This window comes from Perna viridis, chromosome 3 (assembly GCF_037379345.1).
Source record: "Perna viridis isolate PV_CMFRI_1.1 ecotype Kerala chromosome 3, ASM3737934v1, whole genome shotgun sequence".
NCBI lineage: Eukaryota > Metazoa > Mollusca > Bivalvia > Mytilida > Mytilidae > Perna > Perna viridis.
The window spans coordinates 31,560,420-31,576,550 of record NC_142447.1 but is presented as its reverse complement, the minus strand read 5'-3'; the positions used below and the strand labels follow the sequence as shown (position 1 = coordinate 31,576,550).

General features: G+C 32.0%; 1 protein-coding gene across 16 annotated transcripts in view; it reads right to left on the bottom strand.

Moving 5' to 3' along the window:
• Window positions 1–16,131, bottom strand: part of LOC148621865 (nucleolysin TIAR-like) — an 86,718-nt gene that overhangs the window by 13,881 nt on the left and 56,706 nt on the right. For all 16 annotated transcript variants that reach the window (XR_015921249.1, XR_015921250.1, XR_015921252.1 and 13 more), the window contains one exon: window positions 2,590–2,665. Coding sequence is in view for 5 of the 16 variants with exons in the window: in XM_088576656.1 (XP_088432782.1) it covers window positions 2,590–2,665 (76 nt within the window). In the remaining 11 variants the exon portion in view is untranslated. The remainder of the gene's footprint in view (window positions 1–2,589; window positions 2,666–16,131) is intronic.

Below are 16,131 nucleotides of genomic sequence, written 5' to 3'. Positions count from 1 at the left end.
ACTGTATTGATTCAAAATAATCTCATAACAACACATAAAAACTTAAGAGGACCTTAGTAAACCTGGATATCATGAAAATACTGGATCATTTGGAGTGTTCCTATGATCACATTTTGGTTTAATATTTTTATTCATTATGAATACATACATGTAAAAAAAAAGATAGCATAATTAAGCTGAACAGAGGAAAAGGTATATTATATGATGCTATTTGAAATTATTCTTCCCAATAACTGTTCAACGTATTTCATTGTGTAAAAGTCTGAGTCATCAGAGATTATTCAAACATGAACTAATACATTTTGATTCTATATATGAAACATATTGTAGCAACATAGTTTTTTAGTTCAGGTCTGAAATATTCATATTTTTTCCTGGCTAATTGAATTAGCAAATGCCAACATCAGATCAATCAGTTCAATTTTCTACCTGACTGTTACAAGTAAATCCAATATGTTTCATTTCATCACTTAAACCCAGCGAAATTTGATCAATTTATTTATTTTCTATCTACATGATTTTTAAATTTCTAAATAACAATGATGACAATTCAAATATCATGACATTCTCCACTTATTTATTGATGTTTATACTGGCATCCAATCCATATGCTCATATCCGGTGTCTTTAAAGTGAAGCGAGCTACGGATTATTTTTTCTTAATTACATGAAGCATGCTCAGGAAGACTACAAGCACCATCCATTTACACGGTCTTCCTGGCTATGTATCAGTAATGGGGATCAATTTCCGAGAATTTACGACGTTCCTGAGCTACGTTAATCAGAGAATATTCCAAGTTGTGAAGGAATGCATTCCCTATTGGACAGAATGACAGTAATTTGTTGACATGTGCACTGATTAAAGTTGAATGGCTTGTAAAAAATTGGAACAGTATTTGATCAGGATTGCATAAGCATGTTCAAGGTTTTTTTGGGGGTTTGATAATTTTTTTTTTAAATGAAAATCACATTAGTTGTATAATGTAGCTGTTTCAAGCCATTAGGGCTTAATTGTATATTTTGCGGATTCTAGAGGAGATATGAATGGTGTTTGATCACAATATTATCAAACGTATCACTTAAAGAGCCATGTGGGGTTAACTTGGTCTGAATTAATTACATAATCATACTTAGTTCTAAAGAAAGACCTTAACCTTTAACAGAAGAGAACTTAAAATACTGTATCTATTTCTGTATTCAATTCTCAGACAAAAAACACTGAATTATCTGTTGTAAGGATTTCATATTCTATATGTAGGTGTCATAGTTGCATTTAAGTGTCAGTCTCAGTAAGAATTAGGCAGTGAGTGAAACATGGTTAAAAAAAACCACCATATTAAAAGTGTTATTCCATAAGATTTTCCATATTATCTTGCTAAAATGAGTTATAATTTCATTGAAATGCACTAAAAACGAACATTTCCAGGGCAGATAACTCTGTTAAAAACATAATTTTTCTACAATTCTATTGAAAAATTTCTAAGAAAATATCCAGTGATACAGAGGTCAAATAATATTTTGTTCAAAAAAGCATCCTAATGCAAATTATATGGTCAGATTGCTGTGTCTATGACATGCATGTATTCTGATTTTTTTTACATTTTGCCAGATACTTACAAAAACTTATGTACTTTTCTGTCTAAGAATCAGGCAAAATGTGCATAAGGTGTGGCACATGATGAAAATATACACTGACATTTTATTGCATAATCCAAGTACTTATACCTCATAACCTCAAGAAATTACTGTCAAAGTGTTTGAAAGGTTTGCCTTTTTAAGATACTGATAGGTCAAATTTAGTTGAAATGCACGAAACGAACTTTTTCCTTATATAAGCAGTCAAAAAATCTACATCACCGATGCTTCAGGATAAATTTAAATAGCTGTTCAGTTGTTTTCTAGATGTGTTGAATGTATTTAAGGCAAAAGAGACCAAACTGAGAAATATGATGTGCCATCCATGGCCTGATTCTTACACAGAATGGTACTTAAATCTTAAAAGATATGTTATACATGAAAATATGGATATGGATAGTAACCTTCTTATTCATTTAATTTTCCCCCATATTCATGGCATTCTAACTTGAGCATTTGTTATGGCAAGCTTTCCTACTCTCTAATGATTATTTTAAGGGAAATTAGGTATGAAAGTAACAGATGTTAAAATATCAGAAAGAAAAGACTTTTTTCATACTGAACTAAAAATTCTAAATTAGATATTGTATTCTGTACTTTATGGAACAAAATTTTAATGATTTTATCCTAAAATGACTACTTTGAATCAAGTAGTTTTTATAATTTATAAATTTCAGGGAATCACTTTTTTGCTACTATCTATTTTTGAGACTAACACTAAGCTAAACATATGTTCCATAATGAAAGAATTTCATAACATGGATTATTTCCATGATTTTTTTCTTGTTCAGGATATTAGCAAAAAGAAAACAAGTTAGTTTACACTATAATTTTTATCATTCCAAACTACTTCAACTGGATTTCACACCAGACACTGAACTGTCTGTAAACCTGTTTTTCTTTTTTTTATTTCTCATCCATCCCTAATTCCCCTCAAATATAAGAAATACCTACCACTTTTTTAACAAATGAGACAAAACCATATCCTTTGGATTTCAGTGTCTGTGGATCTTTAATTATTTTGCAATCTCTGCAAATAAAAAAAGATATAAACATGAATAAATTTGAAATTGATTTAAATTTACTTAGTAATTCTTTTAAACTGAGTACATTCCACACTTTGCACAGTAATGAAATACATGTATTTGACAATATTTGTAACTTGAACTTAAACAGCAACTTTCACTTTTTTTTTTTCAAATTAAAAATTGATCTCAAACAGCTCAATTTATGAATAATGGTGGGAAATATAAACTTGACAATTTTTTACTCAACTGGACAGTGCCATAGATAGACAATACAGCGCAATACTAAGGAAATAAACATAATTTGGCATTTCATATATCTATATAACTGAACTTCTATCAAGGGCATTAACTTTAAGCTGAATTACCTCATAAATGAAAAAGACACCATATTTCAGGCTATAGACCAGAATTTATGCCTTCCCCGGTCATGCAATGTATTGCTTGCAACCCTGAAACCACTTAAACCATGTAACAGTAGTTTACATAAACAGAAAATTAATACTGATAGGAACTGGAACAGACTTAAAGAGGAAGAAATATCTAATGACAGATGAAAGATACCTAACTACCCATTACAGACAAACATTTGATACTTTATCAAAGACCGCAATTTTCATAAGAATGACAAGAAAAGTACACTATTGTGATATAGGCCTCTGCCTTGTATTCCTATTGTGAAACAAATTATCCTACAGTCAATATGCTCTCAACATTACATTAACAAGACCACATGGTTTATTGTTTAGTGAGGATGATTCTTCAGTTAATACCAGAACAGTCTTAGAGATAATAAAACTGACAATAAAACAATGAGCCTCCAAGTAATAGTACACTACTACTGCTGATAATAATTTAACCAAAGCCTATGATTGTTGATGATCAGTAAGTCATATACTGAGTTCTATTATATTGATTGATTCTCCCCAGAAACCCTTCTCTGTGCCGCTGAATCTACTTTTCGTTTACATGACACAACCACTTATCATTTAACTCACGATAAAACATTAACAAGACCAAGATTAATCACCAGTATCTTGCCAGGATGAACATTTATTTCATTGTCAGCTGCTTACATCAATGCATTACATTAGCCAAAGGATTCCAATCATAAAATGGCAACATTTTCCCTAGAAGCTATGGCACTGAATTTCGTCCTTGTCACCTGTAAGCGACTCCTCTGATTTTCCATGCTAAGAAAAATGTTTTTCCACTCACTCAATTTCTATGAGTGTCAACATCAATATTTTTTCTACAAACATTACCAAATAATTCTAAGAGCCAGTAGTTTACTGGCCTGGTTTAACTGATATTAATTCTCTCAGCTTAAGATTTGTCACATAATTAAGAACCCAAGAGGGGTATTCTAAATTCTAATCTAATTTCTTCATAATTTACTGGCATTACGGGAAAGTTTTATTTGCTGCAGCACGACCTAATCCAGTATTAATAACACAACATAAACCAAGGGAAATAAGAAACCTGATGGCAAGAAATGAGTGATACGAAATAACTGACCGATGGAGTCGGCAAATGACCAATCATAATTAACTCTACCATGAGAGGAACTGTACTTATCATATCTATATATGAATAACAACCAAATTAGCTAAGTATTATTATCAAACATAAAGATATCTTCACACTGATGAAGTAATATGGTGGTATCGTGACAAAATCAAAGATTGAAGCAAGAATTTTCAATCTGCATTCCAAGTGCTGTTGTGTCGTGAGTATTAATCATGTTATCTAAATTACCCACGTATTAAATGCATTGGAATAACTCTACCCTCAAAGTAATGAGAGGGTGCTGTCATACATATTTAAATCTTTTCAATTGACTTTATAATCTAAACCACAGACAAGACAGACAGACCCTAATCAGTATACTTCTCAGTATTTGAGTAGTTTCTGAATTATGCTAGGGAGGACACACTTTTGTTACTGAGTATATCTTTCAACTACAAGTACACATGTACAATGAGAAAATAAGAAATACTTTGATCATGACAACCACTCCTGTTGTCAAAGATGTGTTGTACTCTTTCCAAATATTTCACATATTTTGAGGAGAAATTAAAAGAACATTGAAAAAAATTGTTCATCCTTGAAAATATGCAACATCTTGTTGGCAACAAGGTTCTTTTTTTTTTCTATATTAAATAAAAAAGCAACCTTGCGTTTAACTAATATCCAAATACATGTACTGATAATTAAGAAATTATTGCCAGCATTCCTTATGGCATTTCACCATTACATACAAAGAAGGTATTCTAAAATTTGAGAAATCCTACTTCAGTTATGATTACAGTTCAATGGGGTATGTCACATGTTTTTTATTTTTTTTAATTTTTTAAACTAACAAAAACATTTCTGAATTAACAGAAGTATGTCAGCTGACTAAACTATTTTACTGACCGTCAGATAGGTATTCCTAAGTGGAAAACATTTCATTGAGCTTCAAAATATTTTATCTTATATCATGCTGATGTACTTTGGTAATAAATAACAATTAAAGTACTCCCAATTCCTAATTCAAAGGGGTATAAGATACCTGGGAATATTCACTTCTTATCACATCAAAGTTTATGAAATTTGGAGATGTAGTTTGGGGGGGGGGCATAATTATAATGATTTAAGAGGTTTTAAATTTTGCCTTTAATTTTGGTCATTATTTACTCAAAGGAATGAATGACTGAATAATAAGTCTACTTAGAAAGAATAATATTACTGAAATAATGCATTCCAGAATCATAATTCAACTTCTACAATATAGTTCTACCAACAAATAAACTAAATAAAATGCACTTATAAAATAGCACTTATATTGCTACTAGCATCATATGGAATCCCAAGTATTAAAGACTGAATAAAATCTACAAATTCTTAGGGGAGAAATGTTACTACTCTCACATAAGGAAAAGGGAAATAACTATTGACCAAATGCATTTCAAGAAAGAAAAAAAACAGTTTAAATGAAAAATAGTAAAACCACACAATGATCCAATTTCATTAAAGTATAGAAAACCTTAAATGCTATAAGAAGAAAAAAGGCTGGAAATTATATTCTCCATCATTTTGAAGCATATACTGCATACTTAATATAATAATAAAAAGTAATAAATAAAAGTTAAGAAATAGTGAAAAAAAGTGGCTAATTTTTCTTAATTCTGAATACATACAGAAAAGATAGAATGAAAAAATATAACAAAAAATAAAAAATATAAAAAGTAAGTAGAAAGAAATGGCATACATTGGCCTGGAGTCCACGGGCTTTCACCAGCACTGTTTCATCTGTAGAAAGATTCAAAACTTTAATCAGTATTCTATACACCAAAATTATATGCAGATTTTGTTATGAAATGTAAATCAATGATCTACTAGTTACAAAAAATGATGCAACCATTTAAAAAACTATGTGTTACACTCGTATCACTGGAGTTTCTCTTCATAATAATGACAGCAGGATGAGTAGTGCAAATGAACAAAATTAGGAACAGTAAAATTTGATGTACTTGGCTGACAAACAAAAACATCCTAGCTTCCAGCTCTTTATAATAAAGTACATTTTTATGATTGATAGAATAAAATACCTGAGGAAAATTTACATTAGGGTTTGTATGGGTGTGCTTGATCAAATTATATCCTCCCTGGAGACAATTGATCACTTCTTGTTCTAGCTGATTTGACTCAAAACAAAATATGCACGACAAAAATGGCTAGTTTATCGGTTAACTCATCAGTTTATTGAAAAAAGAACAGCTTCCATTCACTAGTAAGTAATATCTATATACGTTGAAAGATACTAATCTGATATTGACTTAAAATTTAGATTTCAACAGAAAAAGACTTGTTAAGAAATTCCACACCAATAGTAAGATAGATTGAAAAACTTGATTTCTGAGAACAAGTGAATATAGAATAACAAACTTTGGCTGTAAGTTAAAATTAAGTGAATGTCCAATAAAGAGCTGCACTTTAAGTGCATGATACGCCCGTTGCCCTTTTAACTTGTCCTTATGCTTTTAATGAAGTTATATGATCAACTAGAAATACTGTGAGCCCTGTCAAATACCCTCCTCCTCACCCCCTAAAAAAAGTAAATAAAAAATGCATAAAAAATTAGGCACTATCATAACAAATGGTCCGTTTTCAACGATTTTTCAACAAATAAATTTCCTTGGCCATTTCTGCATTTTTTTTAAGCATAAAACTTCATAACACTGAAACATACAATTTGACATTTATACAAATCGGAAGCGAGCTTACTTCAATAGATATGAATAATTCACCAAAGTTTCATAAAAGTTAGTGAAAGTGTTTTTGAGTTATTGTGAGAAAACTCGAAAATCCCCCTTTTTTTAAGAATAAAAATTCATAACAAGGAAATCAAAAATCTGAAATTTATAAAAATAGAAAGGGAGCTTACGTCAAAAGATACAGATATAGACAATTCAACAAAGTTTCATAAAAGTAGGTGAAAGTGTTTTTGAGTTATTGTCCAAAGTGCTGATGACAGTCGGACGGACAGACAACAGTATACCATAATACATCCTGTCTTAGACGGGCGTATAAAAACAAAATATATACTGACAACAATTCTGATGAATTAGCAGATGTTTAAAAAATACTAATTCAAAGTACTCTGAAGAAAGGCAAGTTTCCATTACTACAAATATTTTTTTTTTAAATAATTTTTTAATAAAAAGATTATCTCATTATATCAAGTAAAGCAGATGTACTTAGTTGCATAATCCCTTGTTTGAAATGTTCAAAACAAAATATTTGAACATGATAAATAGAATAGATTATTTAAATAGATATGTGCATTGGCAATGCAAATAAAGCATAAATAGCTGTCTGCTTTCAATCTTAATTTCTATATTGAATATCTTGTATAAGTATTGAAAAAATATTAAACCCTATAATTGAGGAATCAAATTGCAGTGATTACAGGTTAAAGATCACCTGTACCTTTACCATCACTGCCTTCCATGAGAAAATTTATAGCATTGTCATTATACACCTATAAAATATACTGACTAGCTTTGCTGTCTCAAGGTGGTATTTCTAGAATAATATACACCTCAACTATATTTCTGTTTAACTACCAACTCTGAAATATAGGGGCAATAAGAAATAAGGGCAGACTGACAAATACATAGAACTTCTGTCTGTTGATTCTATAGGGAGATTGTCTACTGATACTTCCCAAGACAAAGAGATGTAGTCTCAGATAAACAGCCTAATCTTCAGAGTCAAGTTCAAATATTCAAATATTCAATCATTTATCAGCTTTTTCTATATAAAACCTTCTTGCTTTCTGTCACTACATTGTTTCAATTATCAATATATTCACTCATTTATCAATTATTACATGTCACAACATTTTTTCATTGTTTATCAGATTACTTCCTACATTTATCATGATTCCCTGTCATGATACCTACATCTTATATCTTTTTTTGTTTTAAAGGATTTTATCATATAAGCACTCCACAAAATTCTACATTAACCTAATATTGTGTTCTGTGAGATCAATTTTTAAAAGCTGCTAAAACAAGTGATTTTAGATGTAATATTCACAGTCAATATTGAAGAATACAGCACTTTCTATTCTGATATTTGCCAGGAAAGTTTCCACAAAGGTTCGAGAATGACTCCCAAAGGACTGAGCATCCAATATAATTTCTTAATTTGTGGCAGTGCAATAGGCTAGAGATAAACTAAAATTGACTTTTTCTCTGTGCCGAACTGCTAAATTATCTCCCATGGGGTAAGCCCCTGAATTGTTAATTGGTAAATTAGTTCTGTCAAATCCTACATATAAAGATAAAGTCAAAAAACTAATTTGAAAATTGCTTTAGAAATGATGATCAATATATACTGGTAACAAAACAAATTCATGATGAATTGAATTCCAAAATAATAACTGGTATTGCATGAAGGCACCAAGAGAACATGACAAAGGAACCTCATTAATATCTCACTGTAGGGAGCTGTACAAATAGTATTAGACTTCACTGTTCCACTTGTGTCAAAAGAATTGGTCCCTTTCATTCTATTGTTTCTTGTGATTGTTGTCCAAGTGAATAGCCCGTTAAATCAACCAAAACCTTGTAACCCTTCTCTCTAATAAAGTTATGGATGTAAAAGTGCCATCATATATTATTATATTTTACAGATTACACTATGATTACCAACTACTGCATGTTTCATGAGCTACCTTGAAGAGATCTAGTGACCTTGAGAGCTACAATACTTCGATAGATCTAGTGATCTGGGAAAGCTCCAGTGCCAAGTGAGATCTAGTGGCCTTGGATAGCTATACTACCTTGAGAGATCCAGTGGCCTGGGAAAGTTACAGCACCTGGAGAGCCTCTAGTCACCTGAGAAAGTTAGAGTACCTGGAGACCCCCAGTGGCCTGGGAAACCTAGAGTACCTGAAAAGATCTAGTGACCTGGGAGTACCTGGAGAGATCTAGTGACCTTGGAAGGTCAGAGTACCTGAAGATATCAAGTGGCCTGGGAAAGTTAGTGTTACTGGAGACAATCAGTGGCACTGGAAAGCTAAAGCTCCTAGAGACATCCTGTGGCCTTGGAAAGCTAGAGTACCTGGAGATATCCAGTGGCCTGGTTAGAGTACCTGGAGGGATCTAGTGACCTTGGAAAGCTAGATTACCTGGAAAAATCTAGTGACCTGGGGAAGTTAGAGTACCTGAAGGGATCTAGTGACCTTGGAAAGTTAGAGTACCTGGAGGGATCTAGTGACCTTTGAAAGTTAGAGTACCTTGATAGATCTAGAAATCTGGGAAAGCTATAGTACCAAGTGAGATTAGTGGCTTTGGAAAGCTAAGAGTACCTGGTCACATCCAGTAGCCTTAGAAAGTTTGAGTACCCAGAGAGGTCCAGTGCAGGAGCAGATCCAGATACTTTGAAAAGGAGTGCTAGTTGGGGATCCTCAGAAAAAAGGGGTTGCTAGGATAGGACATTACTTGCCATTTTTTGTCAATTTTACACATGAAAATGACAATTTTTTTCAATAAAAAGGGGGTACCACCCCCTGCACCCTCTCCTTGGATCTGCCGCTGCAGTGCCCTTGGAAAGTTAGAGTGCCTGGAGCGATCTAGTGGCCTTGAATAGGTTACCAACTTAACAAGTGAAATGCATCCTTTATTTATTATGTGTCATAGCATGGTTCAAGCTCACACCTTCAATGGCATTTGGATTTTCTAGTAGTATAGTGCATAAATATAGTCCCTTATTCAGGATTTGTGTCATGTCTATCAAGAGCCAAATGAAATAATGATTTAAAACCTGAATCGAGCAATGCCATTTAAAGTGGCAATGATGCAGATATAAAAACATCAGATGAACTTGAAAGATCTTATTTGATATGAAAATAGAAGAAAATTACAAGTAATCACTATACACATAGTGACTTGTCTGAAACTACCATAGCTGTACATTGAAGGTTATTTTTCTTCAATACAGTGTACTTAATGTCAATACCTAATGTTATGTGTTTATTACTTCAACAATGTTCTGTTTCAAATGTACTGTAATAATACTCCTTAAGAACTTATAAGCACAGACAATTTAAGTCAAAACTATACCAAGAAACACAGATTAAAATACACAGATCTTTAAAATGTAAGAGAAGTCACTGACAGTATTAGGTGATAAATCAAGGCATTAATATAACAATTGTATCAAGTACCTAAATATGTATCTTATATGAAAGGATTATACTGCTCTTAAATCAGACTCAATGAATGAATTCTCGTCACATACATCAGACCTTGTACAGATTCAGTGACACCAATATAAGCTTTGCCTCAGACTTAGAAGTGACAGAGATATAATCCTGCCATTAGATTTCCTGCCATACATGCATTACTTTTCTATTCACAGCCCAGTGAAGATGAATGAATTTAAACAATGGTTAATGATGTTTGGATAGAGTCTAGACAAGGGGAATAATTTAACAGAATGACACATGAGGTTGGAAAACCTGTTAAATAAAACAATGGACCTTTGGGCTTCAATTATTCTTTTATCCAAACAAGAGGCTCCAGAGAAACTTAAACCATCAACATAACAGTCAGACAGATGCCTAGAGGAAGACTAGTTGCTATTTAAGAGATTAAAGTTTGAGTGATTGTAATGGGGAATTAGAAGTACCAATTCTGATATTACGAAATAATTTTCCATTCAGAGTTTTCAAAACTAAGCACCCAGTAAAACTATCCAGTGAAGTGAAGTTTTTTTTTTTAAACTTCACTTCCAGAGCCATTTTTGTTTCAAAACCCATCAAGAACACATGTCTTAATTCCAAAACTATCAAAGGAGTCTTTTTACTACCTCAAAAGCTTTCAAGTAATCTTACTCAATGGTGATGCTTTCATGTAATAATGCTAAATGCCATCAGTGATATTTTTCTTCTAAAATAACAATCCATTACTTGGAAGAGAGATTGAGAAAAAATTCCAAGTCACCAAAAAGCAGAGAAATTCTAAAATGTAATTACACTTAATCCTTAACTTGTTGATCTGACAGATTTTACCCAATAAAGGATTTAGTGATGTGAAAATAAATTCCTTTTGTTGTCTATGCACACAAACTCCTTTTTTACTAGAACCATACTTCCTTCCCTGTGAAGGAAATGAACTAGAATTAAATAATTATTGATGATTGGGGTTACCAAAACCAAGGATAGTGGATTTATATTACTTTAATTCCTTACTGAAGTTAAGAAAGTCTTAATGGATTGAGTTAATTTTTTATGCAGTCATTTTCTTCTCATGCAATGCAAGTAATGCATTTAGTTTAGCCTTTCTTCTTATATTCAATATTTCACTATTTGACAATGTCATAGATCAACAGAAATTAGAATGAACCAGGCCAGTAAAAAGTTTATTTAAACCAGTATACTGCCAAAAACAATTGTATCATGATATCAGTAAATTTACAGTTTAAACCTCTTTCAATAAAACAGGCCAATGTCTTTCAAAGCTTGAGTAAAAGGGGTTTCAGTCAAAGATTGCCATACTGTACCCATGTCAGAATGTAAACAGACGCCAAATAAAAACTTAGGTATTTATGCCTACAATTTGGAAAGACTCAATTTTTAAAACAAAATTTTATCATTTAAAATATTTTCTGAATACAAATCCATATAAAAATTCTACCATAAAAACAACAGCTGTATATGTTGAGTTTTTAAATTTGTAATGAAATCCTGCTATTTCAATGAATGACTTGCACAGACATGCTAAATTCCTCCCACAGCTTTGGAAAATAGAAAGTTTACTGTGGACACAAGTACAAATTCATGGACTATTGCACATTTACAAAACTGTCAAATCTGGTTTCACCTGTAATTATTCTTTTGAGTCTGAAGTCATAAGTAATTCTTATCTAATTCTTAAGGAGGGACATTATACTCATTTTAATTGAACTGCAAATAATTTACACCCCAAAATACTTGTACTCAAACCACATTAATCAAATAGAATTTATTTGTTTATTTTTCATCCATAATGAATTGAATCAGACAATTTTTCAACACAACTGAAGTCTCAATATATATTAAATTTGCCAGCTAGAATGAAAGATAATTCAATAGATTAGGATAAAACATTTCAATTTCTATACCATAAACATGACATCGTAGATTCACATGTCAAGTCAGGGTAGACTTGGTCCAATACTCCTGACAGAACATGATTCAAATAGATGCATTTTTTATCACTTATTTGTATTCACTTAGATTTACAGAAGATGTTTTCAATTGTTAAACCAGAACAAATTGAGAGAAAAATTCATGGCATTAAATAATATGTCTCATTCAGACTTATAAAACTCTACAGAATTAAAAACTATGCCCAAATGTGCCAGGAATAGCGGACTACTCGAATTGATCCAAATTAGATCAGATATTTATCCTATGTGACTGGATAGATCCTAAAACTTCCAGCTATAGCATGGTTCAACATATATAGCACTATCAATGATGACTCATACAAGACATGAAGAATTAATAAAAAAAAATGGCACTGTCTAAATCTATGCCATACATTAGCTTTAACTTAGTAAATATTAAGTTTCTTCATGCACCACTTAAATGCGATTTCAACCAATACAAGAAGTTGATTCATGCAGGCATCAAATCTTCATAACTTTCAGTCACAGTTCACATCACTAGTCTAAATGGCTCTGTTACTATACCAGTCACATGGACAGGTGAATATTGTCTATTGGACTGGTGAATATTGTCTATTGGACTGGTAAATATTGTCTATTGGACTGGTGAATACTGTCTTTTGGACTGGTGAATACCGTCTATTGGACTGGTGAATATTGTCAATTTGATTAGTGACATTTCAGATGATTGGAACAGTCATAGGATGTTCAAGGGATTAACCACAATAGAATTGGAATGGACCAAGACTGATGGAATCAATTCCAAAGATTGGAAAAAGGAGCTTTTCACATAATTTTGTTGGCAGGACATAAACACAAGATTCTAGTAATAAACAAATCTCTATTACTTAAAAGTAATGGAGTAACAATCCACTGATGAATTGTCAGCTGTGTCAAAATTTTTGATAATCATTTATTTACTTCATGGGTAACATGTAAAATATCTCCCACCCCTTCTCATGGAAAATTGTTGTATTTCCCATTGACCAGTCTTTAAAAATCATGTATGAATCATATCATCCAAGATTTGTGCATCAGATCATGTCAACATGGAATCATTACACCCTTACTTAAAAGACATGCACAGAGGAAAAATCTTATGAACATTAAGTATAGCAGGTTTGGAACCAGTCATGATGTCTTTCTATATGTCTGTGGAAATGATGGATGTTTAACCTCGTCAAAAACAAGTCTGCATCACATCCTACAACCTTGCAGCAGTATGAGCTAGACCAGATGTCGGTCTGTGTCCTGTCATATCCCCTGACTTTAGACATACCAAAACATATCAGACCCACCATCAATTAGACCTAACCGAATTCTATCCTATTGGAAATATTATTATAGAAGTCCCAATTGACACATTTAATGAACCATTTACCATTGAGAGTTAATGAAGTCCGATCCAGACAAATATATAAAAATAAAAATTCACAAAGTGCTACTGAATATTTCATTTGGGTAAATATGAGCATGCAATGCCTACTGAAAACGGCTCCAATAATTGTCCTTTTGGGAAATGGTATATAGATGGAAAGCTCAAGAAAAATAATATTAATTTCTGTGTCTGAATTTATCATACATTCAGCATTTTTAATAATTTCAGGAGTGCTCTGTCCTGAGGGTCTCATGTAAAAAGCATCAGCTTAATGAAGCTTTTTTAAAAATGAATGTCAGGCAGATATATTGCATAAGACCCAAATATAAAACAGTAAAGTTGAATGATAGTTACCAATGGAACTCTAATTTGGCAATCTCTGTAAGTACATGTAAATGACCTTCCAGGAGAGAGCAAAATCATGGTCACATAAGGCAGGTTGTCTTTAAATACAGGATAATTTTACAAAAAATAAACTACATAGGGACATTTTAATTATAGATTTTTAAGAGAGTTTGAAAATGAGAAGAACAAATCCCCCACAGTGGCGAGCCACAAAACAAGAAAATAAATATGCATCAGTACAGAAGAAAACATCAATCTTTGGTAGTCACTACTATGACATATTATGTTATTCTGAAGCATAATAAATCAGTTGTACAATGTCAGTAGTTCATGAAGGACAGCTATTCTAGAGCATAGACATGCAAAATGGCTTGGTTCTTTTTATTTCTACAATACAACAACATATCACTATGTGCATTAAGGGTTAAAATGGGGGCATCGCAGGAAGTAATAAAAATGTCTGTAGAATTACAATGTTTGCCAATGTTTCCCAATCACATTCTGTTGGAACAATGACATCCAAGTGTTTCATTCTGTTCAATTTGTCTCTAAGCTGATGTCTTTTATAGGTAAATCTTTTGATGGCAGGGAAATCAGCTGCATTAGTGGTGGGATTTATCACACAAGCTTTTAAATATTACAGGAAATTTATGTGTTGGTTTTGTTCATTCAAAGTCATTAGGACAAATAAAATCTATTACCTGACTATTCAGGTAGATATTCACAGCATGGGAAAGTAATGGGAGAAAATAGTTTTCACCAGAATACACAAACAATAAGGAAAGGAAGCATATTAAAATTCAACTGTACATATGTCTACCATTTATAGTCCCTAAGAATTATCAATGTCAAGCAACACTCTGTAAACCTATTCATAATCATCTTATCAAAAGGCAAGCATAAATCATGAGTTTTACATGTCTATTGGGATGAATTCCTCTAAAGAATATAGTTGAAGAAATTCTGAGTGATAAAGCAAACTCATTCATCTTTAATCTCCAAAATGGATTAAATATTCATAATAGATAGAATTAAATAACATCCCAAACTTTCAACTTTCACGAAATGTCTACTACAAGATACAAAATTATTGCACTAAGATGTTTTAAGCCTTAAGTAACACCACCTAAATAGAACTATCCAGTCTCAATAGGAGTTTAATAGGAACAAATTACTTTATAGGGCACTGGAATACACTTATTTGTTTGCATTGAAACAGTCATATGGAGGAATGGAAAAAAGGGAAAATCAACATGGATTGATTAGGTTCAACCATTGTTCTCATTTAATTCCACAGAAAATAAAGAGATTTACTATGTCATTAATTGAGTGATACCTTTTCCAGTGACTGGATGAAACCTTTTATATTGTAACGTGATGAATGGACATACTTATCCTATAAAGTCTCAACAGATTAGTCAAATTTCTTCAGACTATTGCCACCAATGTTGCCCCAGAGAATCAGCTGTTTCCAACATTTCTCTAATACAATTGATTGAGACATTGTCACAATGTACCTTGCCAAGTTGGACGGACATTAAGTGAGAAGATAGTTTGAATGACACTAACTTATTATTGTATAATTCTAATTCTAGACGCGTCTCAATCGATCCCATTCAAGATAAAACGCAACCAAATCTGCCCGCAATCGTCTTTTCTAATGAACGCAAATAGACAACAAATTGAAATATAATGGAATTCGATGATATAAAGAAATTAATAAAATATTACCGAAGTGGTATTACACAGTACAGATATGACTGACAATTCAATAAGTCAACACAAAAATCTAATTATTTCAAACAAGTTTCACTGGGTAATAAATTTATCTTATTGACTGTGTAAACAGTGATTAAGGAATCATGGTGTTTCCTTTAGTGGGATATTTAACTTTTTAATCAAAGCCATTAAAAGAATAAACCTTAAAAATGAGGCTGATCAGATCTTATCACTAACAATTCTCAAGTTTTTATTTCTTGAGTGAAATACTTTATCATTATTAAAACTGGAGTACTTATTAATAAAATGAAAATTGATCTCTGC